This window comes from Vidua macroura, chromosome 15 (assembly GCF_024509145.1).
Source record: "Vidua macroura isolate BioBank_ID:100142 chromosome 15, ASM2450914v1, whole genome shotgun sequence".
Classification (NCBI taxonomy): Eukaryota; Metazoa; Chordata; class Aves; order Passeriformes; family Viduidae; genus Vidua; species Vidua macroura.
The window spans coordinates 17682298-17709099 of record NC_071585.1 but is presented as its reverse complement, the minus strand read 5'-3'; the positions used below and the strand labels follow the sequence as shown (position 1 = coordinate 17709099).

At 47.8% G+C, this 26802-nt stretch overlaps 1 protein-coding gene across 2 annotated transcripts in view; it reads right to left on the bottom strand.

Moving 5' to 3' along the window:
- HTR4 (5-hydroxytryptamine receptor 4) overlaps positions 1-26802 on the bottom strand; it is a 73339-nt gene that overhangs the window by 33796 nt on the left and 12741 nt on the right. For both annotated transcript variants that reach the window (XR_008439532.1, XM_053991341.1), the window contains exons 2-4: positions 16895-16976; positions 3656-3781; positions 1367-1567 (exon numbers count right to left, since the gene is read on the bottom strand). Coding sequence is in view for 1 of the 2 variants with exons in the window: in XM_053991341.1 (XP_053847316.1) it covers positions 1367-1567; positions 3656-3781; positions 16895-16920 (353 nt within the window). In the remaining variant the exon portion in view is untranslated. The remainder of the gene's footprint in view (positions 1-1366; positions 1568-3655; positions 3782-16894; positions 16977-26802) is intronic.

Here is a 26802-nt window from a genome sequence, read left to right as displayed (position 1 = left end):
TTAATGCCAAGGGCTCAGGTGGAGGGGTATCCCTAAAGCATCAGCTCCAAGCCCAGGCTGCCCCAGGATCGTGGGGACAGATGGGGACAGGCAGCAGGAGCTCTGGACATGGGGGGGTCTCCAGGAGGGGCAGGAGAAAGGGGGAACCTCCTTTCTGTGCCCCCCACGTGGGAGGTTCCTCATCCCCTGCTGCAGATCTGGGGCTGAAATCCCATTTTCCCTTCTCTCCACAACCCTCTCTATTTAATTAAGAGCCTGGAGAATCAAACTCCAACATTTCAGAGAGCAAGGTCATGTCCAGAGCACGGTGCCCAACATCTGCTTTCCTGGTAATTGGCTCAGAGTGGCAATTTGTCAATGGTTTGAAGATAATGAGCTTCCCATTTGTGTTCCAGCCATCTAAACTTGCAGATAAGGACAGGAGCTGTGGCTGTGGGACGTCAGCTTCTCTCTGGATACAAAACTGCCTCCTACCCACAGCACTGCTGCCCATCAATACAGAGGTTAAGCAACTTTTTTTTTGAAGTCTGGCTGCACTCAGACTCTCAAGGTACTGAAATGCCACATATTTAAATATCAGCTGTCACAATAACAATAATAATTATGGTTATTTTGTGACCCTGTTAGCAACACTAAGTAAAAGTGTTTTTAAAGGTACTGAAATCAGAATATCAGAATAGCCATTTACCCAGAAATCTGCAGACTGCAGTCAAGCAGAATTGCTCACCATAAATTATTGAGGCTCTGGGCTTTATTTTCAGGTGGCAAGAGAAGTTTGAAAGAAAGAGAAGTTTTTAGGATCTCCCAGGAGATTTAGGCTGGAGAACACCTGTGCCTAATCCCCACCTTGTCACTAAGAGCACTGAGTGTCACATCCAGGTGACACCTCCAGGGATGGGGATCCAAACCTCCCTGGGCAGTTCCACGGCCTGAGCTCCCTTTCCATGGGGAAATTCCTGCTGTGACCACCCTGAGCCTGCCCTGGTGCAGTCTGGAGCTGTTTCCTCTCATCCTAGGAGCAGAGGAGCCTCTCTGCTGGAACAGCCCCCGTGCACAACGTCCCTCCCTCTGCCCCAGCTCAGCTCCCACCTCTGGACACATTCGAGGTGTCTTTCTGCAAAGAAGGGACAGAACCACACCTGGTCAGTGCTGCCAACAGAGCTGTGCACAGAACAAGCCAGGCCCTCCCCAGAAATCTCATCCCATTCCAAATTTCTCTGCCCTCATCAGGATTCTCTCCGAAATCAGCCACTGGGAGGGATTTATTGCTCTGCCGTTCCAAGCAGGTCCATCTTTGCCCTCTGGCAGCTGGGGATGACCCAGAACTCAGCAGAGACTTCCAGCAGTGCCCCTCTGCAGCTGGTACCTGTCCAGGGAGATGCAGCAGAGGTGCAGGATGGACGCCGTGGTCAGCAGCACGTCCAGGGAGGTCCGCACCAGGCAGAACATCTCTCCATAGATCCAGTTGTCCTGAACCAGCTCCATGGCCCCAAAGGGCATCACCAGCACCGACACCAGCAGGTCAGCAAAGGCCAGCGAAACAATGAAATAGTTGGTCTTGATTTTCCTGCAAAGCAGATCACAGAGTTAGGGTGGGTTCAGTGCAGCAGCCCCCACACATGGACAGAGATTCCAGCTTGGACTTGGGTTTAATCTGCTCCATCACACCAAAAGCTCCTCTCTAACACACTCCTCACTTTATATGGTCACCCCTGGCTTGCTCCTGGTTTTTAGAGCTAAATATCCACCATTTTCCTGGCCTAAATACATCTTTCTGCTCACCCAGAGGAGGCAAATGGATGCTCACAGGCCTCTGCATGTGGCTCAGCCTCACAGCTTGCACTGGAGACTCTGGGCTGGAGGAGGGGGGGTTTATTTTAACTTGTAAATGGAGAAAATCCTTCCAGAAAGCACTGAGAATAATCTAGACTGAAGCTGTAATTTTAACTTGAAGAGTACTTTTTAAATCACAACAATAAAATAGAATTAAATCCATTAAAAATCCCACGCAGCACATGAATAGAGGCTGTTAAATCTCTCTCGCTGCTCCTAAGGCTGGGCTGACAATTCCCAGGGTTAGCAGCAGCCTTGAGACAGGAATTGTGCCTGTGACCCCCTCAAATGGTGGGCAACATTTGCTAAGTTGTGCTGGTGCTGCACAGCCACAACCAGACCTTGGTCTGTGTGCTGCTGATGAGCTCGTTGGGAAATCTGAGATGGAAAAGGGCCAGAGGCCAACCTGTTTCTCCAGGGGATTGCTGCTTAGCTGTGCTTTTCACTGACTTGTCTGGTTTTCTACACCGAGAATGCTAAAAAGGCGAGGATGGGAATTAAATCGGTGCCAGCGCTGCGGGATGAGCCCAGGGCAGGGAGGGTCTGCAAGGCAGGGCCACCTCCCTGTGGCCTCAGCTGGCCAGGAGGGGCTGTGTCCCCTGGGTGGGCTCACCTGAGCTGCCTGGCCGGGCACAGGGCCACCATGGCCAGCAGGTTGCCCAGTCACCACTGGATCCTGTGATGTCCACGCATCAGAGACTCAAGCCACGGCAGATCCCCGCTGCTCAGCAGCCCAGCAGCCTGTGTGATTGTTCCTGAACAATCTGACAGCCAGCTCAAATACCCCCAGTGCCACACTGCCATTGCTCTGCTCCCTGCACCCTCAGACTCTGCACCAGCCACATGCTTGTGTTTTAGGAGAGCTGCTCCTGGTTGGAACCTCCAGCCCAGACTGGCTGATGGAACTGGGCTGGATTTCTAATTTATCACTGGATTAATGCTCAGTGTTGTAAGTACATTTTTCTTTCTTTCAGGATTTCTCATAGAGTAGTACAGAGGAAAGAAAGAGAAAACAATTTCTATTTCTGCTCCTTGTTTTTCCCATGTGGAATGTGTTTGGAGAATTGTTTACCTGGGGTCATTGCTTGGTTGGATTCTGGTGAGGATTGTTTGAGCCTGGTGGCCAATCCAATCCAATCCAATCCAACCCAATCCAATCCAATCCAACCCAATCCAATCCAATCCAATCCAATCCAACCCAACCCAATCCAACCCAATGCAATCCAATCCAATCCAATCCAACCCAATTCAATCCAATCCAATCCAACCCAACCCAATCCAACCCAACCCAATCCAACCCAACCCAACCCAACCCAATCCAACCCAATTCAATCCAATCCAATCCAACCCAACCCAATCCAACCCAATCCAATCCAATCCAACCCAACCCAATCCAACCCAACCCAACCCAATCCAACCCAACCCAACCCAATCCAACCCAATCCAATCCAATCCAACCCAACCCAACCCAATCCAATCCAATCCAATCCAATCCAATCCAATCCAATCCAATCCAATCCCATCCACCTGTGGCTGCATTCTCAGAGAGGGTCACGAGTTGTGAGTTAGATATGGGAGTTAGAACAGTAAGTTTGTAGTTTTAGTATCTCCTTTAAATAGTATATTAATGTATCACAGCACAGTTCTAATAAAGAAATCATTCAGCCTCCTGAGCTGGAGTCACACATCAGCATTTCTCCCCACTGGGTTCACCTGTGTTTACAACAGTTCAGCACAGATCAGCCGGTGCTGCAGCAGTCAGGGTGGGGCTGTGTCCCTGGGCTGGGCTCACCTGAGCTGGGCTCACCTGAGCTGGGCTCACCTGAGCTGCCTGTCCCGGCACACGGCCACCATGACCAGCAGGTTGCCCAGGATGGCCATGAGGATGACGGCGGAGATGAAGGAGAGCAGCACGATCTTCTCCGCGATGCCGAAGCCCTCACTCGAACTGCCAGGGAGCACCAGCAAACCAGAGACAAAAGTGTGAGAAGCACTTCAAAATTCTTCAAAGTTTAATAAGGCATAAAAGGGACAGTAGGCAAATTGCCAAGAGCACACCAGTTAGTTAAAATTACTTTCCTTATGTATTTTTTCGTTGCATTGATCAGATGCTTATTTATGAAGATTATGCATATTCAAATATTCCTTTGAGTTCTTTTACATGTTCTGGGAATTCTTTAGTTTCGTTTGACTCCTGACCCGTCATGGAATAGAGCAGATTTGAGTTTTGGGAGTCGTGTATGTCATTCCCTCACAATTTGTATGTCATTCCCTCACAATTTATATGTCATTTCCTCACAATTTGTATGTCATTCCCTCACAATTTATATGTCATTTCCTCACAATTTGTATGTCATTTCCTCACAATTTATATGCCATTTCTTCACAACGACAAATGGGGGATTATTGATAGTGGCAAAGTCAGTAGTAGAAGTCTTTTTCACATCCTTTCTTTTAATGTTACCTGTGTGGTTCCTCCAGTGTTGTCTAATCATACAGACAGTTTTAGCTATTTCTACAAACTTATTTAAGTTATTCTCACTATTGTCAGTTAGTTAAAATAAAAATATCCTGCAAAAGCTAACATTACACAGTTTCTATTTTAATATTTTGTGAAAGCCTAAACTACAATGTATTTTTATCACACAAATACATAGATAAGCTACACATGACCAGGGATTGGCCACAAAAGCTGATGGATTACACTGTATCAAAACCAGTGCAAAATAGTCTGTATCGAAATTATATTGTATCAAAACCAGTGCAAAATAATCTGTATCACAATTATACTGTATCAAAACCAGTGCAAAATAATCTGTATCACAATTATGCTGTATCAAAACCAGTGCAAAATAATCTGTATCAAAATTATAGTGTATCAAAACCAGTGCAAAATTATCTGTATCGAAAATATACTGTATCAAAAAAGTGCAAAATTATCTGTATCACAATTATGCTGTATCAAACCCAGTGCAAAATAATCTGTATCACAATTATAGTGTATCAAAACCAGTGCAAAATAATCTGTGTCACAATTATGCTGTATCAAAAAAGTGCAAAATAATCTGTGTCACAATTATACTGTACCAAAACCAGTGCAAAATAATCTGTGTCACAATTATGCTGTATCAAAAAAGTGCAAAATAATCTGTGTCACAATTATACTGTACCAAAACCAGTGCAAAATAATCTGTGTCACAATTATGCTGTATCAAAAAAGTGCAAAATAATCTGTGTCACAATTATACTGTACCAAAACCAGTGCAAAATAATCTGTGTCACAATTACGCTGTACCAAAACCAGTGCAAAATAATCTGTGTCACAATTATAGTGTATCAAAACCAGTCCAAAATTATCTGTATCACAATTATAGTGTACCAAAACCAGTCCAAACCAGTGATTACAATCCGTGGGACATCAACATCCTTGTGATCAAGAATAGTTTGCAAAAGCTAACAGGTAACAGCAAAAGCCAGCAAGTGCCCAGCTCTTTCTAAGCCAAGGAAAGGAGCTGCAGTGGCACTGGGAGGGCTGGCCCAGCACGGGTGACAGGGACAGCAGCCACCCACGGCCACTCCCAGCCATCCCATCCCTCCCACGGCTGCCCTGGGCAGGATCAGCCCCTGCACGACCCATTCAGGAGGGCTGGGCTGAGCCCTGGCAGTCCAGCTCAGAGCCTCTGCACAAAAACCTTTCCGTGCTCTTTACACACAAATAAATCACGTTATTTTCCATGTTCTTCTTTTTTTTTTTTTTTTTTTTTTTTGGTTTGGTTTGGGTTTTTTTCCCTTTATTTTTTTTTTCCATTTTCTTCACAAGGTTTCAGTATTGTAAAAATCACAAAATGGTTGGGTTTGGGTTGGGAGGGACCTTAAAACTCATCTCATTCCACGCCTCCTGCTATCCCAGGGTGCTCCAAGCCCTGTCCAGCCTGGCCTGGGACGCTCCAGGGATGGGAGCTGTGGCTGCCCCATCCCAGCCCCTCCCCACCCTCAAAGGGAAGGATTTTTTCTTACCTGTAACCTCAATTTCCCCTTTTGCAGTCTGAACCCATCACTCTTTGTCACTACAGTTCCTGATGTGATGTGACAAGGACTAATGGGTTCAAACCTTCCTCAAGACAAGCATTTTACATCTTCAGTTTTGAAATCTACATAATGCTTTGCCTTTTTCTCTCTTCTTTCCCTTCACTCTGTGCTACAAAACACAAAACAGTCTGGCTTTCCTTTTTTTTTTTTTTTCCCTTTTCCCTTCTTTACTTAGTAATTTTTCCAGAGTTGGGGATAGGAAATAATTTTTATTCCAAGTGTCTAATTTTCCCCTACTCTGAGATCAATAATTTCTTTCAGTTAACAAAGAGGAAGAAAAGAAAAAGGAAGAATAACACAAACTCCCCCCTCCAATGTCAGCCATATTTTAAATCTGCATTTCTACAAATAATTTGCTGTTTCAAAGAAAGATTTTGGTTTTTCTTTTTTTTTTTTTTCTTTTTTTTTTCAGAGCTTGCAAAGCAGGAAGGAAATAAATTCCCAGCATGCAATAAACTCCTCATAAACCTGACTTTAGTACAAAATTTCGAGTTATTTTCCCCCTAAAGCTATTTCTAATGATATATCCTGAATAAACTGCATCCTAAACCTTCACCTGCTCGTGTGACTTCCCATGACACAGGTGAGAAAGGGGCTTTTTCCTGTTAACAAGTGTGGCTGGAGATAAACTGGCATTAAAAGCAACACTTGACACTAATTCAGCAGGGAAATTTCTTCTCAGCCTACAGAGCTGGTGTTGGCCACCCAGGATTAATGCTGTGAGATTGCTCAGGTAATTGAAAAGTGGAACTGTTATTCTGTTTTACCTTCACCGGCCCTGGGGTCACTTTTTATGTACTAAACAACATCCCAGGCTTTTTACACTTTATCTCACTGAGCTCTCCTGATTTAGAGCAAAGCTAAAAAGGATTAGAAACTCCTGGCACGCAGAGATGTTGAGTTTTACTCATCCAAACAAGCTCTGGAAACGCCAGAGGAGCACAGCCCTGAGCCAGACATTTCTCCAGACATTGTTGTTTGTTTGTTTTTTGTTTTTTTTTTTTAGCTTTGAGAGTTTTGAATCCACATTTCCCACCTTGTCCTGAGGGTGGTGGCATCCCTGGGCAGAAGTGGTCACCACCCAGGCTCTGAGCAGAGCCCAGCAGGGCAGGAGCTCCCGCTGGCACATTTGGGAGAGGAACTTTAGCTCAGAAATCACTTTTGGGAGTGTTTCCCTGGTGCCATTTTGTGGAATTCGCATCCTCTGCACAGACAGACACAATTCTGTCTCTCAGGATTGCACAGAGAGAAGAAGAGAAAACAATCTTTATCTCTGCCCCTTTGTTTTGCCCATGTGGGATGTGGTGTGGGGATTGTTCACCTGCAGTGATTGCAGGGCTGGGTTCTGGTGAAGGTTGTTTGGGGTCAGTGACCAGTGGGGTCCAGCTGTGTCAGGCTCTCAGCAGAGTCACAGTTTGAGTGAGTTAGGTAAATAAGAAACAAGTATGTAGAATGGGATAGTCTCTCTTTAAATAGAATATTAATGTAATATAGTACAGTTTAAATGAAGCTGTCCTTCAGCCTTCTGATCTGGAGCAGACATCAGCATTTCTCCCCTGAGCCGGGGTCTCCTGATTTCCCTCTTCATTTCCATCTGCTCCCCTGGGGAACATCAAACAGGCAGATGCCTCACTGGGGTGCAGGAGGGATTTCATCTGGGCTCTTTCTGCCTTTGGAATAATCCATCATCAGGAATACGTGTTAATTATTCAGTCTTAGTAATTCCAAGTTGTTAATAATGGAAGAAGTGGATATTGCTGTAAATTAAAATCAATGGTTTGCATAACATCTTTTATCAAATCGGAGTGCTCTGGCTTCCAAGCTTGCTTCCCTCTTTAATAAAGCAGAGATTGATGGGTTTGCTATTACGGGGAAACGAGATTCAGGCAAAATGATTGCTGGTTAGCAGGAATATAGAAATCACTTAAGGAAAAAGGTGAAATACTGATGGGGAATGAATGCTTAAAACCCACATATGGACATATTTAAAAAGCTCTTCTGCATAGTCATTAATGTGAAAGTAAAAAGAAGGGTAATTACTCTTTCAAGCTCAATTTTCACTTTCCTGTAAACACCCCAACTTTTCTAAATGAACTCAAGTGCTTTTGCATATTTTCTGCGGCAGTTAAAGAGCACAGATCAGTCAAGGGGGCAGAGCAGGCACATCCCTGCTTCCCACTGCACGCCGGCAGCGCAGAGGGGAAAACCCCTGAGGTGAAAAACTCACAGTCGTGGGAGCCTCGAGAAGAGTTTTCTTGACTGAACATTCCCTCGGGTGCGGGGAATTAAGGGCTGGGTTGTTTGTTTCCAGCCAGGGCTTTTCCCTCTGAAACTCCATATTTTATAACCACAAATGAGCTGTCATTGGCCTCTCCTCTTTCCTGCTTCCATGATTATTCCTCGGCATAAAAAAAAATCATTAGGTCTTAAGCATCTGAAAATCAAGATAAGCTATTTTACGAGTAAACCTGATAATGTGTCTCGGTACAGAAACAGGACAGGAGGGAAGGGATGATTTGATCTCTGCCTTTCCAGCTGTTACCACATCCTTTTCTGAAATATTAATCAGAAGTCAGCACTAATCCAAAAGCATTTAATTTCCTTTAATGCCTTTAAATGCTGCACTGCTTCGCTTCAGCCCGTGCAGATGGCAGGACAACTCCTGACAGCTCCCAGTCAATTACGTCCTTCACTTCTGTTTTAGAAACAGATTGAAATTAATTAAAGTATTGACAAGCCAGGAATAAAGAGCATCACACGTATCAAAATAACTCGGTCATATGATTCGCTTATCTGAGTGAAAAATCAAAATAAATCAAATAAATTAAAAAAAAAATCAAATAAATTGTGGCGGTGGGGTGGGAGGGAAGGGAAGAGGTTTTCTCCTTTTGTGCTGGTTTGAAACAAAACTCCTGATCCCATCACCAACCCTGCACCTCCGCTCCAAGAATCTCCCGGAGGCTGAAAGCTGCAGTGCTCCAGAGAATGAAGTGTTTTAGGCAGCTGATAACACTGATTAAAACCAATTGTCAAGATGAAGCGAAGAAGACAGGCTCTTTGAATGTTTTACAGATTGCTGTGTGTGGGCTGGCGCAGTCAATCCGTGCTGGGAGCTCTCCCCAGTTTGGGGACAGGGACCTGCCGGGGCTGCCACACACGGGGGGACCTGGGGAGACACCTCCAGCCCTGCTGCCACCTCAGCCTCTGGGGCTGAATCCTGGAATATCCTGAGCTGGAAGGGATCATCCAGCCCTGCCCAGCCCCAAAATCCCAGCCTGGGCATCCCTGGGAGCAGTGTCCCATTCCCTGGGGAGCCTGGGCAGTGCCAGCACCCTCTGGGGGAAGAACCTTTCCCAAAATCCAGCCTGGCCCAGCTCCAGCCCTTCCCTGGCTCCTGTCCCTGTCCCAGGAGCAGAGGTCAGAGCTGCAGACCCTGAAGGACATTTCAGATGCTAACCTGGATCTGGCTTTCCATCTCCTTTCAGTGCATGTGTGTGTTGATATCAGGTGCTCTGCCTGGAGAAGGGTTCAGGGATCCTGCTGCTGTATTTTCACAGAACCACAGAAAGGTTTGGGCTGGAAGGGATCTCAAAGACCATCTAGCTCCACTCCCCCAGCCATGGGCAGGGCCACCTTTCACTAGAACTGAGTAAAGAATTTCTTCCTAACACCTGATCTAAATCCTCCTTTTGTTTAATGTTTAAACAGTGCCCCCTTTTCCAATCTCCATCTCTATCCCCTCAGCCTCCTCCAGCTGCACAATCCCAGTGCTCTCAGCTGCTCCCCCATGGCCCCTCCAGACCCCTCCCCATCCCTGTGTCCCCTCCTTGGAGCCTCTCCCAAGCTTTAGAGACATTTTTCCCTCCGTGGTGCCCAACCTGCCCCCAGGACTGGAGGTGAGGCTCTCACACAGGGCACGAGGGGCTCCCAGTGCCCAGCCCAGCAATCCCTGAGCTCTGCTCCCTGCACTCTCCTCAGCTGGCAGCTGCAGAACTTCTGCCTTTGCTCAGTGGAAACTGGATCTGGGGCTGAACACTCATCCAGGACAACGAGATGCTTTGCCATGGTCTGAGGCAGGAGTTTGCACTTGGGGAATGAGGGAGGAGTTAAAGCCAGGCCTGGGGAGCTCTGGGCTCTGCCTAAGCCCTGGGGCTCTCCTCGCAGGGCACGGGGTGCCCAGCAGACACCTCTGTGTGCTTCTCCTCAGGGCAGGACAGAGGCAGGCAGCAGATCCACAGTTACATAACTCACACCCACACGCCAGCAGGCATCGCTGCAGGGCTGAGGTATGTGAGCACAATCCCCAAAACCCATTAGACTGTCACCTGGAATATAAGCTAAATTTAACTTATGAAATCAGCATGAGATTAAGATCACAGTATTTACATGGAGCAAAGGCAGCTGCTGCAAATACTTTGTTTGGCATCCTCTAACAGCTTCCAGAGGAGAGCCCTTGTGCCACCAAACCCCACCCTGACACGTCCACCTGGGCTCTGCAGCACCTTGGATTAGCCTTGTTTTCCTGATCACACATTTGAAAGTCTTCAAACTTTAATCCAGCTGTCCCCTTCACGTGCTGAACGCTCCCCTTGTGTCCTACACCAACACAACACTTTGGGAGATGCAGCACAGGGAGGAGCTGGAGCTGCTGGAGAGAGCCCAGAGGAGGCAGCAGGATGCTCAGAGGGATGGAGCAGCTCTGCTGGGAGGAAGGGCTGGCACAGCTGGGATTCTGTGCAGAGCCAGTAATGGAGTTGCCAAACACTCCACAACAATGAAAAACCCCAAATCTCTGACTTAGGCAGGCATTTAGACACACTACACAGCACAGCAGAGATGTTGTAACAATCATTTCTCTTTGTAAATGCTGAACAAAACCAAAGATCAAACACACATTTGATCAGAAATGCCTTGATCAGTTCCTAATTAGAATTGCTCCTCAAAGCGAGCCCACAGTCTCTACCAAACCCCACAGCATGCACGAGGAACAGAGGATGATGAAAGAAGCAGAACAGCAACCCTGACTTCTGGTGAATATTCCATAATCATAATGTGATTATCCCCTCTTTTCTAGGTGGCTCTTGCCTCTCTGCTGTCACCCACAAGGCTCAACAAACAGCCCAGAGCTGTGCTCGGGAGAGCTGGTGGAATGGAGCACCTCCTTTCCAACATTCTCAGTAACTGTTGTTCATTTCCCTTCCCTACTCTCCAAGTGCAGAGCCCAGCGTGTGCCTCTGCACAAGAATATTTGTCATTTGGCTGCTGCTCAGAATAATTTTACCTCACAGAGGCATCACCATAACACACATGCACGACTGAAGCTTTCAGGAGTTCAGAAACAGGGAGGGACTGGCTGCAGATCCATGGCACAGAGTGGGAAAATAAAGGTTTAGGCTCATACCAAACATACTCTGAGTGCCCAGACTTCTCACAGAATTGAGAAATTGAGAATTGTTGCCTCCTGCAATGGCCAGGTGCAGAACTGGGGTGCACAGAGCCCACAGCTCTTCAGGAGTTGTGCTGCTGCTCCTGGGCTCAAAGAATTTAAAGCCCTTATTACACCTTTTCCTGTAAAAATTCCCCCCAAAAAAGCCCTGCCCTATACCCAGAGATTTGTTACCACTTGATCAAAACCCCCTCTGGCAGTTCTCAGTCATTCTCAGCATTCTCATTCTGACTTCTCTTTCCCAAACCTTTGTTCCCATCTTTGCCCAAAGCCCAGGACTTGCAAGATGTTCAAATCAGAAACCATGAAGGTCCTGCTCTGCTTTTTCCAACAATATCTGCAGTCAGGAAAACATTGTTAGATGAGAGGCCTTTAGCCAAGACCCTTGGAAGGGTCCTGGCACGAGGCTGGGTATTCAAATATCCAGGCTGTGCCCTGTTTACACCTTGGACAGCAAAAGACAAATACAGCTATTGGCTGTCTAACTTCTGATATTTCCTGGAGAGTTTCCCAGTTTCAAACCTCCAGAGGAACAAAAAAGTTCCCTGCAGTTACCTCTGCTAATGGAAGACTTGGCACAGACAGGATAAAACACTGATTTCTAAAATACATTTTATTTGAGACCCCCCGCAACCCGACCCCCTGTGTGACTCCAAGCCACACAAAAAACAGTTCCCAGCCCATTTTGAGCTTCACTATAAAAACCCAAAGTTTGTTAAAGATAATTCCAGTGGTGGCAGCCAGAAACCTTCCAAGCCCTGATGTTCCCCAGCTCGTTTTTATGGCCCTCACTGGTGTGGAGGCTCCAGACAGGTGTCCTCTCTAAGCAAGGACATGGGATGTCCTTGACTCAAGAGAAGAACACTTAAATTCCTTGCCTCTGTTTTAGTTAAACCTCCCCAGCTAAGTGCATGTTCTGAATGCTCTCCACAAAGCCCTCACCACATTTCTCACTCCAAATAAACACGAGAGGAGGGCAGGGTGCTTTGGGGATGGGAAGTGCAGGCTCTCAGCTCAGCTGGAGCCCAGCCCAGCCAGCCAGGAGTCAGGACCAGCACACTTCTCCAGCCTGGGAAGCTCTGGGGGTGTTTGTTAATTGTGTTTAATTGGGGCTGAGCAGGGCAGCAGCTTCCAGCAGGAAGGTGCTCATCTGCAGAAGTCCCTGACCCCTGGAAACAGCCACTCCTGGGGAAGAGGGCAGTGCAAACATGGGGACAAATGGAATTTCACCAGCCTAATGCTGAGGGTCAGCCCTGGAAATCAAGGAAGGTGCTGTGGAAAGCCCCTGGCACTGCAGCTCCCCTGGGCAAAAGCTGGCAATGAAGTCCAGCCCATTTCAAGCCCTGGAGCCCGGCCTGCCCCAGGATACCCCACTTTTTAGGATGGTTTTCACATCCTTCCACAGCCTTTTCCAGATCTCCCCTCTCTGCCCCTCTGTGCACAGACACTGATGCTGAAAACGGGATGCAAGGCATCAAAAAGTTCATTTTTTGTGGCCCAGCTTTTAATCCAGGGCATTTTCATGTGCACAGATTGCTCTAATAAAAGCAGATGAAGCCTCAGAGAGGCGTGTGATGGCCTGACCTCCCCGTGGGGCTGAGCACAAACACAAACAGGAGCTGCCCCTCTGCACTCTCCAACTTCATTTACAGAGCCTGTGTGTCTCCCTTGCTGCACAGCTGCCATCAGAGAGCACACCATTAATTTGCAGAAGCTGGAGCCAGGCTTAAAAACTCCATTAATTAAGTGTTGGCGGAGGTGTTTGGAAAGATGTTCCCATAAATATAGTGCTTTAAAGTGTTTCCCTAGAAACTGAGAAAAGAGTTGAACAATATGAAAAACACCCAGGCTGATGACTCCCCCATGGAGCAGTGCCTGGGCTGGAGGGAGCATTTAGGAAAGAGAACTTTTCCCCCAAGGTTTTTTTTTTTTTTGGCTACTGGAAATTCTTGGCTGGTGGCACAAAATGTAAAAGTGAACCTGTTTCATTCCTTGCCCCCCTGAGCCCTCCTGCTTTGCCCTGGTGCTGTTGGCAGGTGGGGAATGCTGCGTGGCTGCAGGTTCAGGAATGCCCCGGGTGTTTGAGAGATCCCAGTGTGTGGATTCCTCCCAAAGTGTCCCTGCTGTGCCCAACCACCTCAGCACCTCCAGGCACAGAGAGGATAAACCTGGCAAACCCCACAGCCTCTTTCAGCTGGCTGCTTATAGGATTTCCTGGAATCACTGAGGTGGGAAAAGCCCTCCCAGAGCCCTGAGTCCCAGCTGTGCCCCATCCCCACCTTGTCCCCAGCCCAGAGCACCGAGTGCCACGGCCAGGAATTCCTTGGACGCTCCAGGGATGGGGATCCAACCCTCCCTGGGCAGTTCCAGGGCCTGAGCACCCTTTCCATGGGGAAATTCCTGCTGCTGTCCACCCTGAGCCTGCCCTGGCCCAGCCTGAGGCCGTTCCCTCTCCTCCTGTCCCTGTTCCCTGGGAGCACAGCCCAACCCCCCCGGCTGTCCCCTCCTGTCAGGAGCTGTGCAGAGCCACAAGGGCCCCCCTGAGCCTCCTTTTCTCCAGGCTCAGCCCCTTCCCAACTCCCTCAGGAATTCCCCAGACCCTTCCCCAGCCTGGGGGGACCAGGTGGAGAAGACAAGGTGTGGCAGGAAATCTTCTCAAACCAGTTCATTTATCCCTGCAGAAATGCAGGAGCAAATCCCTTTCTGGCTGGATGCTGCTGATAGCACAGAAGGATTAGAGTTGATCTTCCCTTGGAAAAGGAAGGAGGACGAGAGCTCCAGGCTGATTGCAGGCTGTTAAATGACATTTTATAGCCTGCTATTTCTCACCTAAGCACAAGTGTGATCAAAGGACTTGAGATAAACAATGATTTAATGGCTCCAAGTGTAGAAGCTGGAGAGGTTTTGGAAAGAGCTTGTGTACACAAGAATAAACGCTTCCATTGCAACCTCAGCTGTTTGCTTTCCATGAATCCCCACTGCCAGGCCACTCAGAGCACACAAACACTTCCCTCAACTCCTTCCATTTCCTACACCCTGGGTCATTTTGGTGCCTATTTGGTGGCGACCACTCGGCGCAGCTCTTGTCCCCCTCAGGAGTGGCTGGCAGTGTCCTGAGCAGGGGGCAAGAGCTCCTCTAGGACATCCTGGAGCTCCAGGGATGGGTCTGTGGGTCCCTGTCTCTCCCTCCATGGCTCTTGCTCCTGTTTCTCCCAGGTTTGGATGGGGAGAGGAGATCGAGGACCTTCCCTGCCTCCTCCTGCCTGTGCACAGCACCAGGAGCCAAACCCATCCCACCAACAGCTCCAGTTCTCGTGATCCACAGGAAAAGGAGCCAGCACAGCAAACTGCAGGATTTGGGACTCACCAGACACACAATTCCCTCCCAAGGGCACGGATGGACCAGTGCTCCCCGTGCCTCTGGGTTAAAAAATGGGATTTTGCCTTTGCTTCCCTTCAAAACAAACACAACCAGTCCAACCGATCTGACTCCTTGTTCCCTCGCCCTGCTGCTCATTCCTCAAAGTCAAGATAAGATTAACGAGCTGCACACACAACTGCTGGAGGGCTCTGCGCTTTTCAAGCCACAAAAACACCTTCAGCAACAAAGTGAGAAAACTAAAGCTGATAAAGCCAAGTTTGGAAGCAATTAACATCAGTCTAAAATTCCGCGGGTTTGGGGGCTCGGCTTAAAAATAAAAAGCAATTACTGCTGCGGCAAACTGAAACAATACCTTGTTTTTCCAAAGCTGACTTAGCAAAGGGAGTCTGCCTTCACCAGCAGCTAGAATGAAGAGGGTTTTGTAAAAGCAAAAAAAAAAAAAAAGCACTGAAAAGGTGCTGGCAATTTTTTTTTTTTTCACCTGTAAGAACCTGAGGAAGCATGAGCCCTTTATTGTGTGAAGCACTCAGGACAATATCCCAAAATCTGCCTGGAACACAACTGTGGGATCAATATTTCCCACGTGTGGGAGAAACCAGCGTCCATAAAGGAGACAGAGGAGTCCTGCAACTTGATTAGAATAACAGGAGAGAGTCCACTGGGGAATCTCAAAATTCCTTTTATCCCAAACTCCCGGCTGCACGTAACCCTCTTCTTTCCTTTCCCCACTGGTTCTGCACCAGGCTTTGTGCTGACCCTTTTATCTCTGACCCTAAAGCTCAGGGGTCAAACTCGTCTGGGGTCTGTAACAACCTTGCCCTTGAGGCTGGTGGAGACGTTAGGAGCCATTTCAAAGCCATTAATTAACACCCCTGGAATTGTTTGTAAAGACATTAGCACACATTTTCCCTTATCAGCATTAAGGAGATTTTTCTAAGGGAAATTTCAGCCAGCCCAGGAAAATCAGGTGCCAGATTTGAGCAAAGCTCAAATTCTCAATTAAGTGTCATTTCCCAAACTGTTGCAATGGGTAAAGAGAAAAGAAAAGGAAGAAAGGTGAGGGGGGAAAAAAGATGGGAAAAAAAAAAAAAAGGCAGGGAAAAAGGCAGGGGGGGGAAGGATGGGAAAAAAGGATGGGGAAAAGGCAGGAAAAAAAGCAGGCTAAGGTAAAAAATGTGGGGGAAAAGGTGGGAAAAATCAGGTGGGGGAAAAGGGTGGGAAAAAGAGGGGTAGGAAAAAAGGAACGGGGGGGAAAGGCAGAAAAAAAATGTCGGGGCAAAAGGGGGTGGGAAAAAAAAAAGGTGGAGGGGGGAAGTGAGGAGAAGGGGCAGAGGGAAAAGGGCAGGAAAAAAAGACAGAAAAATGCAGGGCAAAACTGCCGTGCAGAACTGGTGTAGGTAAGAGTCACCTGTGCTCCAGAAATGTAAGAGAGTGAGATTTAGCTCCCATGACATGAGGAGGGGCTGTCAGACCAGCAGGAGCTCTGCTTCATTCTGACATTTGGGAATGCTCAGCAGGGAGATGGTGGGAGTCTTACCCAAATCTGGGAAGGTTTTCATCGTCTCAAAGGCACGGCACAATTGTGACTTACACTGGGAAGGGCCCAAGCCAGGCTTGGCAAATTGAGGTTTTCATTTCAAACCACTTGACAGGATCTCGTTAACCTACTGCCTGTAATGAATGTACCCAGTAACAATCAACGAGTCACGTGAAATTAAAAAAAAATCTGATAAAATATAAATAGGAAATACTCGCGGGTCATTTATTTTTCTGCTCTGGAATTAGAGAAAATGAGGTCTGCCACCTCCCTCGAGCTGTGATGAATGCAAGTTCCAAACTGAACTGTCAAAAATTTCCAGGAATGTCTCTCCAACATCGCATTGCAACCTTTTCAAAATTCATAACATTTTCTACTGAAAAGAAATCCTTGACTCGTCTAGGCCACGTTTGACACCTCTCCAAATACCAGGGTGATGTCACGTCCTCAGAGGAGCTCCAGGAAACCCCAAAGCAGGCCCTGCTGCACGAGCAGAGAGTTTTATCTGCAGGCAAAGAGGAAATGCTCCCCTGCAGCCGTGCAGGCACTTTGGGGGTCACTGCCCAGCACAGCTCAGGGGCTGCAGCAGCAGAGCCCTTCCTCCTACCTCACATTCACATCGAGCTCTTCCATCACAGGCAACAGGCACAGGCAGCTGGGAGTTCAGTGTCCACAGGAGAGACCTCATCCTGCAGTGGAGAGAGAAATTGGAGAGGGGTTAGTTCCAGGATCTCCCATAAATGCAGATTTCCCCCAGTGCAGACACCACTGGGGGATCCAGGCCAGGTGCCCTTGGTGTTTTGGCCACCTGGGCACCCAGCAGCTCATGTTCAGCTGCTTTAGGCCAGCACTTGCAGCTCTTTTCCCATCAGGCAGCTTCCCAGCTCTTCCCCCAGCCTGGCTGTGCCCTTTCCAGACTACCTGCACACCTGCAAGACTTCCCCAGCAACTTCCCAACTTTCAAAGGTACAAAAAGTGCTTTGAATAGAGCCAAGCTTCAGAAAGTTTGCAAAGCCCAGGTGGGAAAACACAAGCAAGAAGGCTTGGTAAATTAGTTTCTGTTTTTACACAGACCTAAAACATTGACTTACCACTAAATTAAACCAGGTTTCCTGTGACACTCTATTGTGCAGCCTTATGAATACTTAATAGCAGTGCTGTAATTACAAAGAACTAAATGCTTTGCAGCTTGAGTTAAAATAAATGTACTTACTTCCAGCACCACTAAGTGATGTAAATATTAATGGGGTTTTTAACTCTATCAAAATTCCATCCTGACTCCAAAGAAATGAATGCACCATCTTAATAATGTGCTTGTGCATTTGCTGCTGCTAATCCAGTGGAAAAAATAGGCTCAGTTTCGGAGCACTTGAGGCTGTTGATTACCCCTTGTGCTGTCTCTAGGGAGGGAGGATAAAGGCACCACCTCGGCGCTGTTAATGCCAGCCCAGATGCAAATAATGCCACTGTGGTTCCTTGGCTTCAAAGGAAAACTGGAATAAAAGTGCCTCAGCCTTCCCAGACACTGATGGCAGGTTTGCAATGCAAATGAGCCCCCCACTCTCCAGACCTGGCTCAGTGTCTGCCACGAGGAGCAATTCAGGATGTATGGATTAGACATCATCTTGCAAGGGAAGTTTGCTGGAGTCAAAAGAATATTTTTATCCCAAAAAAAAAAAAAAAGGCAGAGTTTGGCTGGCCCCTGTTTGCAGCTTAAACCTTCAGCTGGTGATTCTTTGGGCCCTCTGCAAGGTGCTGTTGAAAATCTGCTGCTGTATTTTGCAAAGAAAAGGGTGAGAGGTCTAGGGATTCACCTCTGCATCCCTAAGACCTGACCTCCAACCTGAATTTGGAGGAAAAAAACCAAAAATCCACTCTCCTGTGTTCCTGCTCTGGAGTTCTTCCACAGGACAAAACACCTGGTATGGTTTCACCCTGTGAGATATCAGCATAGAATGAATTCTGATTTCTTCTGCAAAACAGATGAAAAAATTTTCAGTGATTTTGTACGTCAAAATTCCACTTAGGGGGCATCTTTCTTCCTTTGTTCTTCTGGGAAAAATTGTAATTTTAGTGTGCACTGAGTTTACAAAATATTTGTACCATCTTGCTATCATGGAGACTTCTACAATAACTGAAACTTTCTATACAAGAGTGAAAATAAACCCTACACCAACCCCAAAAGAAAAATTTCTAAAATGGAAAAAAAAAAAAAAAAATCTTCACAAACAGACAAAACCCCCCCAAAAAAACAAAGGCAATCCAGGAGCCAGCGTGGAAAGGCTGCAGTGGTGGCACTGGGGAGCTCAGGGCTGCTCCAGCTGCCAGGCTGAGCTCGGCTCTCTCCCTCACCTGGCACACCCCTGTCCCCTGGCCTGCCTCTGCCCCTTCCCCTCCTCATCTCCTCGGGGAAATGGGAAAATCCCGTCAGTGGATAAAAGGATAAAACCCATCCGTGGATAAATGGATGGGTCTCTGCCCTGGATTTAAGGCATTAACAAAGATTTCACCTGTCCCAGCCACTGGGGGTTGGCTGGTGGCCAACAGGTGACCACAGACTCACACAGGGGAGAGGGAAGTGTCCCCCCCCAGATGGCAGCAATGGCCAACACCATCATCCCTGCAAGCAGCAGCTCACTGAGACGTTCTCCATCCCGTTTATTTTCATCCCACTCAGCCCATCAAGTTCCACTCCCTGTCACTGCTGAGCTGGTGACAACGGGAGTTGAGTCACCGCGCAAAGCTCCCGCCCCCGCTTCCTGCAGCGCCGGGCTCTGGAGCTGCTCCTCCGCTTGTGCCACCCCGAAGGAAGCACGTCCCAGGTGGACTGAGCACTCTGCAAAACCCATTCTCCAGACAGACAGACAGACAGACAGACCCATCCTGCTCTGGGAGGCACGGGTTTGAGCCCTGAAGCAAACCAGCAACAGGGACAGGCTCCAGAGGCAGGAATTCCTCCAGGAATCCCTCCCATAGTGACATGGAGCATGTTCCAGAGCAGGGAACGCTGATGCCACAATTAAACCATGAACAGCAGCTGGCAGCTTTTCCAAGACTCATTGACCAAGGAACAAAGCAAGTAAGGAGCCTCACACACACACACACACCTTTCCCTTTGTGTGCAATTTGGCTTCCAGCTAAACACTTTTTTCCTTAAATACAACGAGATTCCTCACCTGAGGCTAAGAGATTCTTCCTTAGCCAAAGCTGAGGCCCTGTACTCATCACAGACCCTCAGTTCCTGAATTCATCCTGATTCAATCCATGTAGGCAGCTCCATTAGACACAAACCTGTGCACAGGAGACCCAGACTGGACCCAGCTGCACCCAAACTCCATCAGGAGTTTGGAGAGCAAAGGGGTCCACTCTGAACCTCACAACTCAGTGGGAGGGTCCCCCTGACCCTTTTGGGTCTCTGGTCACGGTGTAAATAATTTGTAAATCATTCTACATCGGTTTTAACTCTCTTTTCCTTTGTATTTTTCCTCCCTGTGGTAAGGAACAGAGTGAGCCTTGCCATTGAACTTTCTCAGTTCACACTTTTACCACATCCTACCAGAACCCCTTCTGCCAATACCACTGGACATAACTCTGAGTGATCAAAATTACCCATTTGTGACACACTCTGCTGCACCACAGAGCAGGGAGGGGGACGTAAAAATAAAATAAACAAAAACTCAACTAAAAATACTAAAACTAAACGAAATTCAGTTTCTGCATGTCTCATGCTCTCAGTGAAGAACTGGACTTATCACTGCATTACTTTGCTCTTCTCTTTGCTACTGTAAGATCAAAAATCCTCTTTACAATAATGTTTTTTCTAGAGCACAGTGTGGTGTGCAGCGATGATGGCTGATTTCAGTGCAGTTTGCTGGCAGACACACGTTTTTCAGGGGGTAACACAGAGCAGAAGATGTTTAGAAACCTTTCAGCCTTCCCCTGGAAATTGCTGTCCTCCACACCTCAGGTAGGAGTTCTTGGAAGTGCAGGGAGTCATTCTGCTCCCATCCAGTGTGGGATTCCTGATTGAGGCCAGCAGAACCACTCTAACAGAAATCAAGACTGCTACTGCTGTTAAATCCATGATTTCAAGAGGCTCCTCACTTTCTGTAGTGAACAGCTGCTAAACTGAAGCTGGGATTGAATTTAAAAAAGAGCTGCTGCTCGATTCCCTACACATTTCACTTTTGGGGCAGTGATTTTCCTCCTAGCTCCAATATTATCAGAGAAAAAGAAGTTGTTAGCAGAGGTTAACCGGACCAGATCTTCCCAGCCCACATGAAACTGCTATTTTTGAAGTGAGGGTCACCTCAACCCAAAGACAATTTCTTGCTCATCACTGCAGACAAGTCCAAAACCCTCCAAGTGTTGTAAGAGAATATCCTGCCCATGACAGCACTTGAGGAAGAGGAGCTATCAAAGTGATTCACTTTGTTCACTCCCAGATAAAATGGCTTTTTTCCCACCCATTTCTGCCCAAGGGGGAACACTGCCCCCTCCCACAGCACCTTTTGCCCTCCCTGCTGTCTCTTTTCTCCCCAGGAAGGACAAAGCTGCTAAGAAGTCCCTCAGCTGTCAGCAGAGACAGATTGCTGGGCTGGGTTGAATCCAGCAGCGTTCCAGCAGGGTAAAACAGAGCACTTTGCTGAAACAGAGAAATTAAAAGAGGGACGTGACACATCCCGAAAAATGAAATGGGGTCCAGCTTGAAATAGAGAGCACAGAAGAAATGTCTTTATATTTCAAAAGGTCTTTAAGGAAAGTCTCTGGCTTGCCCACCCCAAGCACAGGCTGAGTTTTGGGGCTCGTGTTCCCAAGGGATGCCAGTCGCAGGTGGCACCGGGGGGACAGTGGCAGCCACACCTTGTGTGCAAACAGCCTTCTCTGGGTGCCAGCCTGGCCTTCACAGCCCCCAGCCGTGCCCTCTGAGCCTCCTCAGCCTCACATCAGATTACTCTGTCAGTGGTAAAGTTTAAATTTCATCCCTGAGTACCAAAATAGCCCCAGCAGGAAGCACAGCCCAAGGGCTGCTCCCCAGGAAAGGGCACGGCGAGGCAGTTGTGTCCTCCTGGATCAAATATTTACAGCAGCAAACTTCTCAAGGGTGACTTTGCTGCAAAGCAGAGACACCTGCAGCAGATCCCTGCCTCTGCCAGGCTCAGGTTGAGCGAGGGCAGGGAGAGCAGCTGTAGAACCTGTGGGTTATTGCCTGTGACAGGGCCACTATGAGCTCTCCCAGCTCGCTGCTCTCACCTGCAGCAATTCCTGTCAGCTTTGCTGTCCAAACCAAGCCTTCAGCTGCACTCACACCTCAGCCCAGGGAAACACCCCACGGGAGAGCCTGGCTCGCTCAGAAGACCAAAAATACAGTAAGAGATGTCAATGAACAACTGAGGGCAAGAGGGAGGGCTGAGTCCTTTCAGATCCGTGCAGGGCTGCCGTGCTCCCTCTTTGCTCCCATGTCATCAAACTTCCTCAGAACTTACTTCTTCTTTCCTAAAAACTCTTTCCAGGCACCAGCTGTGCTTTCTGTGTCAAATAAATGGTTTGTTTGGTGTCCATGCAGACTAGGAATGCTGGTAAATTTGGGAATCCCTCAGCTTTGCCATGGGGCTGGTGCTGCTGGTCACTCCCAGCCTGATGACTTTAAGATTTAGCTTTTGTGTTTTCCACGCTCTGCACTGCGTTGGTACAGAGCTCTGAACTTCATGTCAAGTGCCAGCAGCTCTCCTCACAGCTCAGGCACACACAACAATCCTTTCCCAGCCCAGAACCAAGGACATCACTGCAGCTTCAGCCCCAAAAAGTGCAAACAGCAGGGAATGGAGGAGAGCAACCTGGGAGGGTGGGACTGCAGCACCTGGAGCTGGAATTGGACACTGAACCCCAACAGGGAAATGGACCCAAACTTATAAAAGTGTCAAAACTGGTGAGCAGGAGTCCATGTGGGGTGGAGACACGGCCGGGCTCTTGCACTGCCCAGGGTGTGTCCTGTGAAGGCCTTTCCATAAATCCCAACTTTATTGCTGTGGCTCTCTGCTCCAGGCAGGCTCTGAGGCAGCAGCACGAGCACAGCTTGTCCTTCCCACTGCCCCAGCTCCTGCCCCAGCCTTTCCTCACAGGCTGTTGTGGTGGGCTCGTGCCTCTCCCCACCTGGGGCTCAGGCACAACCAGGGCTTTGTTGTGTGGGAATGAAAAGCCTCTGGACTGTTTTTATTGCTGCCATAAGCTGGGTTTGTAGGCTGTGAAACACAAGCAGGAAATCAGCTCCTGCTTTGAAGCCTGGTGCCAAGAGCCAGTTTATGGCTCTGGAGCAGGAACGGGAGGGATCTCCTGGCCTGGGTGTCCTTCTTTGCTCTAATTGCTCCTGTGGAACTCCAAGAAATCTCTTGGCTTGTGCTGAGTTCCAGCATCTCTGATTTCAGCTCCGCAGAGGGTTTTGGTAGACAAAATCTCCTGGTTTTAACAGAGCTGAAAACAGGAGTTAAACAGAGGGATGGAAATGGAAGAGAGGGAGAAGCACCAGGTCACAAACCTGCAGCACCTCAAACCCTGTGGGCAGAGGTCACAGCTGTGCAAAAATATAGAAGAAAAATGCGTCCAAAAGTACAGAAAAAGGGGGAGCTGGGAGCTGTGGATTTATGGTAAAAGTTTAGGAATTGTCAGAAAGCAGTAAGAGTTGCAGACAGATCTGCAGGCTGCAGAAGAGCTTGATTTTGAGCATATTGATTTAAAAAAAATAAAATGAGGCTGATCAGGTGGAAATATTCAAGTTGATGATGATTAAGTTGATTTAAGAAAAGGCACACAGCCAATTAATACTTCAAAAGTTGGGCTCAGTGACCTTGAAGGTCTTTCCCAACCTGAAGGATTCTGGTTGGAATCCTGATTTTATTTTGGGACCCTATTAAGTGGTGATGTTTTCCATCCCCACAGATTAAACAGCAGTTACTAATGCTGGTCCCTTCAAGATTAGCAAGTCCAGGTAATGACATCTCTGTCTTTAAAAAGAGTTTTAAAGAGCTGGGTATGGAAATTCACATGTGGCTGTTCTTGATTTCCAGTAAGCTTGGACAATCAGAGTTAACGAAAAAGAGTATCAATATTTTGAAAGAATAAAGGGGATAATCTAGGTAATTATAAACCTATCAAACCAAGACTGCTCTCCAGCACAATAATAAAATAGCTCCCGAAGAACACAACTCATCAGAAATTAAAGGTGGGGAATAGAATTTGGCAAATCAGTAGCAATTAGAGGAGAATAAATTTGCCTTCTTGGTATTTTCAGTGCTAATCAACAACAATCCTGATGTAATGACTTGTGGCTGAAGAGATGAATTGGCCCGTGAGGGCACTGCAGGGGCACCCAGGGGTGTGGGGATGGAGTGCTGTATCCAGGGGGATGAGCATTTCCCCAGCATTTTCCTGCCACCTCCTAAACACAGCAAATCTCTCCCTGGAGCATTCAGCACATCCTCACTGAGGTGTTTGCTTTCCTCTCACACCTCAGCTGCCAGGATCTCACTGCCTCTCCAAGGAGGAGAAACTTCTGACGTTCAGACGATGGAATTGTGGAGACTTGGCTCTTAAAATAGCACGAAGAAGGGAAAAAACACCCGTGTAAAAGACAACCCTGTGCTTGAGGAGCAGAACTTTCCCTTCCCCCCTCCTGTAACAGGAGAGAACAGAACTCCTTTGTACCCCCTGGGACTTCAAGCTCTTCCAGATGAGATTTAATTACTCGGGAGAGCTGCTTGGAGCTTTTGTTCAGGATTTGAGTAACTCAGAGAGCAGCGAGTGCCACTCGAGAGCCCCGTGTTCCCCTAATTGCTGGGATAAAGGAGGCACAGAGATGCTCGTGGTGCCTCTGTGCCAGGTCAGCCTCTTGAGGCACCACCCAGGCAGCTCTGGCTGCTCCTGAAGGCACTTTGCTTCCCAAGCCAATCCCCACTTACCCCAGACTGGTGCCTGACTGGTGGCATCCAGGGAGAAGTGGCCAACTGCACCCGGCTCATTAATTATAGCCTGGCCTGTTGCTAATGAGCGTTTGATTAACCCACTGCTGCTGCTTTATCACCCAGATAAATCATTTCCACTCTCCTCTGGCGCTGTTTGCAGAGCTCATTTCCCACTCAGAGCACCTTAGCCAGGTGTAAAATCACCACACCCGGGCATGGGGAGGGATTTCTGCATGGCAAAGGAGATTAAACACTGGCAGGTTGGGATCCCCAGCCCTGGAGGTGAACAAGGAAGGGCTCTGGGCTGGGGACGAGGTGGGGATCAAGCACAGCTGGGACTCGAGGGCTTTTCCAGCCTCAGGGATTTGGGATTCTCCAGCAATGAGGGATGGACAGAGTGCTGAGCTAACAACAGCCACGGCCTCCATCAAAATCCTCCAGCTCAGCTGGGAGCTGGAAATACAGACTGAGGTGGGACGGGGAAGGGCTGAGGATGCCCCGTGCCTGGAGCTCCAGGAGCTCTGGACACCCTGCCTGGGGGCAGTGATCCAATGCCATCGAGCACCAGATGTTTCCTCCCACCACATCTGCTTTGGGAAAAAAAATGTCCCTGGCAGGTCCCTCCCTGCCACTCCCCAGCCTCTTGCCCTGCTCAGCCTGGAGGATCACAGGCTCTCTCCTGCAGAAGGTCCAGCTCATCCTCAACCCCTCTGAAGTCCCTCCTGACAGGAGGCTTCAAATCCTGGCTCTGCTTGGGCAGCACTCCTCAAAGCTCACTCACCCAGACCCTCCCCAGCCCAGCAGGACTGACTGCTCCACTCCATTTCCTCCTGAAATTATCAAAAAAGAAACTTCTAAAAATCTTCCTGAAAGCATTTTGCAGTTCCCATGTTGTTCATGAGAAGGATTTTCTGACTTTCTGCCACTTACAGCCACCACGAATATTCCAGCAAACAAACTGATCAGAAATCCCAGGGGAACAGCAGATTTTTAACTGAATATTGGGCATTGGTTATTAATTAGTTCTGAATTTACAGTGGCAAAGATTAGCAACAAAAACCTGATTTAGTCCCTAAAATAATTCAACAGGACAAAGGAATCAACAGCCTGTGACTTTTATGTGCCTTGGAACTGAGCAAAAACAGCTGCAGCATCAGCAACCAAAAAATTGCAATGAATGGCCCCCAAATCAGCAGAGAAAAGAACCTGAATGTTGTCAGAGTTTGTGATTCTCAATGTAAAAATCATCTACATCTAAAAATCTCCAGTACAAAGAACAGCATTCAGCCATCTCCACCGTTCTCAGGAGTGAGGTATTCCTCATTCTTGAGCTCACCTGGACTCAGGGTGGGTTCCTCCTGTGCTAAATTACTTTGGAGGTTGCAGCACGCTCAGACTGCAGGGATTTATGGATGGGATGGTCTGTGAGACTGGAAAGGGCACAGGCAGCATCCGTGAAGGTCTTTATTTTGAAATTCTGTGGCTTTAAACAAGAAAAAGGTTTGGTCACAACCAGGTAAAGCAGCTCGAGAAAGACCTGAAATTTCTGTGAAAAATATGATATAAAAGTTTGTCCCTTGTGGATTCATTTGGGGCAGGAGTCTGAGGCAGGGCAAGAGCTTCTGCTGGCCAGGCAGGTTGGAAATCCTCTAAATTCAAGGTGCTTTGGGGCATTTTCCACCAAAATTCCTTTATTTTCACCTACTGAAGCTCCTTTCTGTCCTCCTCAGTACTTGTGCCAAACCCTGATTATGAATCAGCTGGGCCTGAGTGTGCCCAGCCCCAAACAACTGCAGAGACTCCAAAGTGTGGAAAAGCAGAAAACTTGGCAAGTTTTCCATAGAGGAGTTGCAGAAGGGAATTGCCACCTCGGCACCTTGCCACCTCTGGAATTCCCTCCTTGTTCCCAGGCTCACACCTGGCAGCACAGGGATACCTGGGGACAACACAGCACCGCTGCAAATGTGTATAAAAACCCCAAAAAGTGCCTTTAAAATGGTGAATTCCTGTTTGCACTCCCTCTCTGGAGTACAGGGACACGCAGGGGTGGAGGAGTAGCTGCAGCCTACAGATGCAGTTTGAGGCTGCTTTTAAAAACTTCCATGTGGGTGTTTGCCAAAGGAGCTTTTTTTTTTTTTTTTTTAAAATATATAATTTATTTTCTTCCCTGCTCGTGAAACAGCTGACTTTTATTCATATTTACACAGTCCCTCAGAAAGCAAATGAAAAACTCTGCCTGAGAAGTTGCAAAGTATTAAATTAGCCAAAAGTAAATGTTATTTTTGGAAAACAAGTTCCAGGTGTGGCTGCCAGACTCCTTCCACCCAAAGCTGCAGCATTTAAGGGAACAAAAGAGCCTGGATATGACAAAAGGAATGTCACTGCTATTGAAATAAAAACTGATTTTGCTCTCAAGCAAAAGCTGCTTGAGAGCCAGTTCTTTTACCTGGATGCTTTTTCTTTTTCCTGGACAAGGAATTCAGGGGGGTTTCAGTGCCCAGGATGATCTGGCAGCCTCCCAAGCCATTCACAGTCACTCACAACGACTAATTCATCA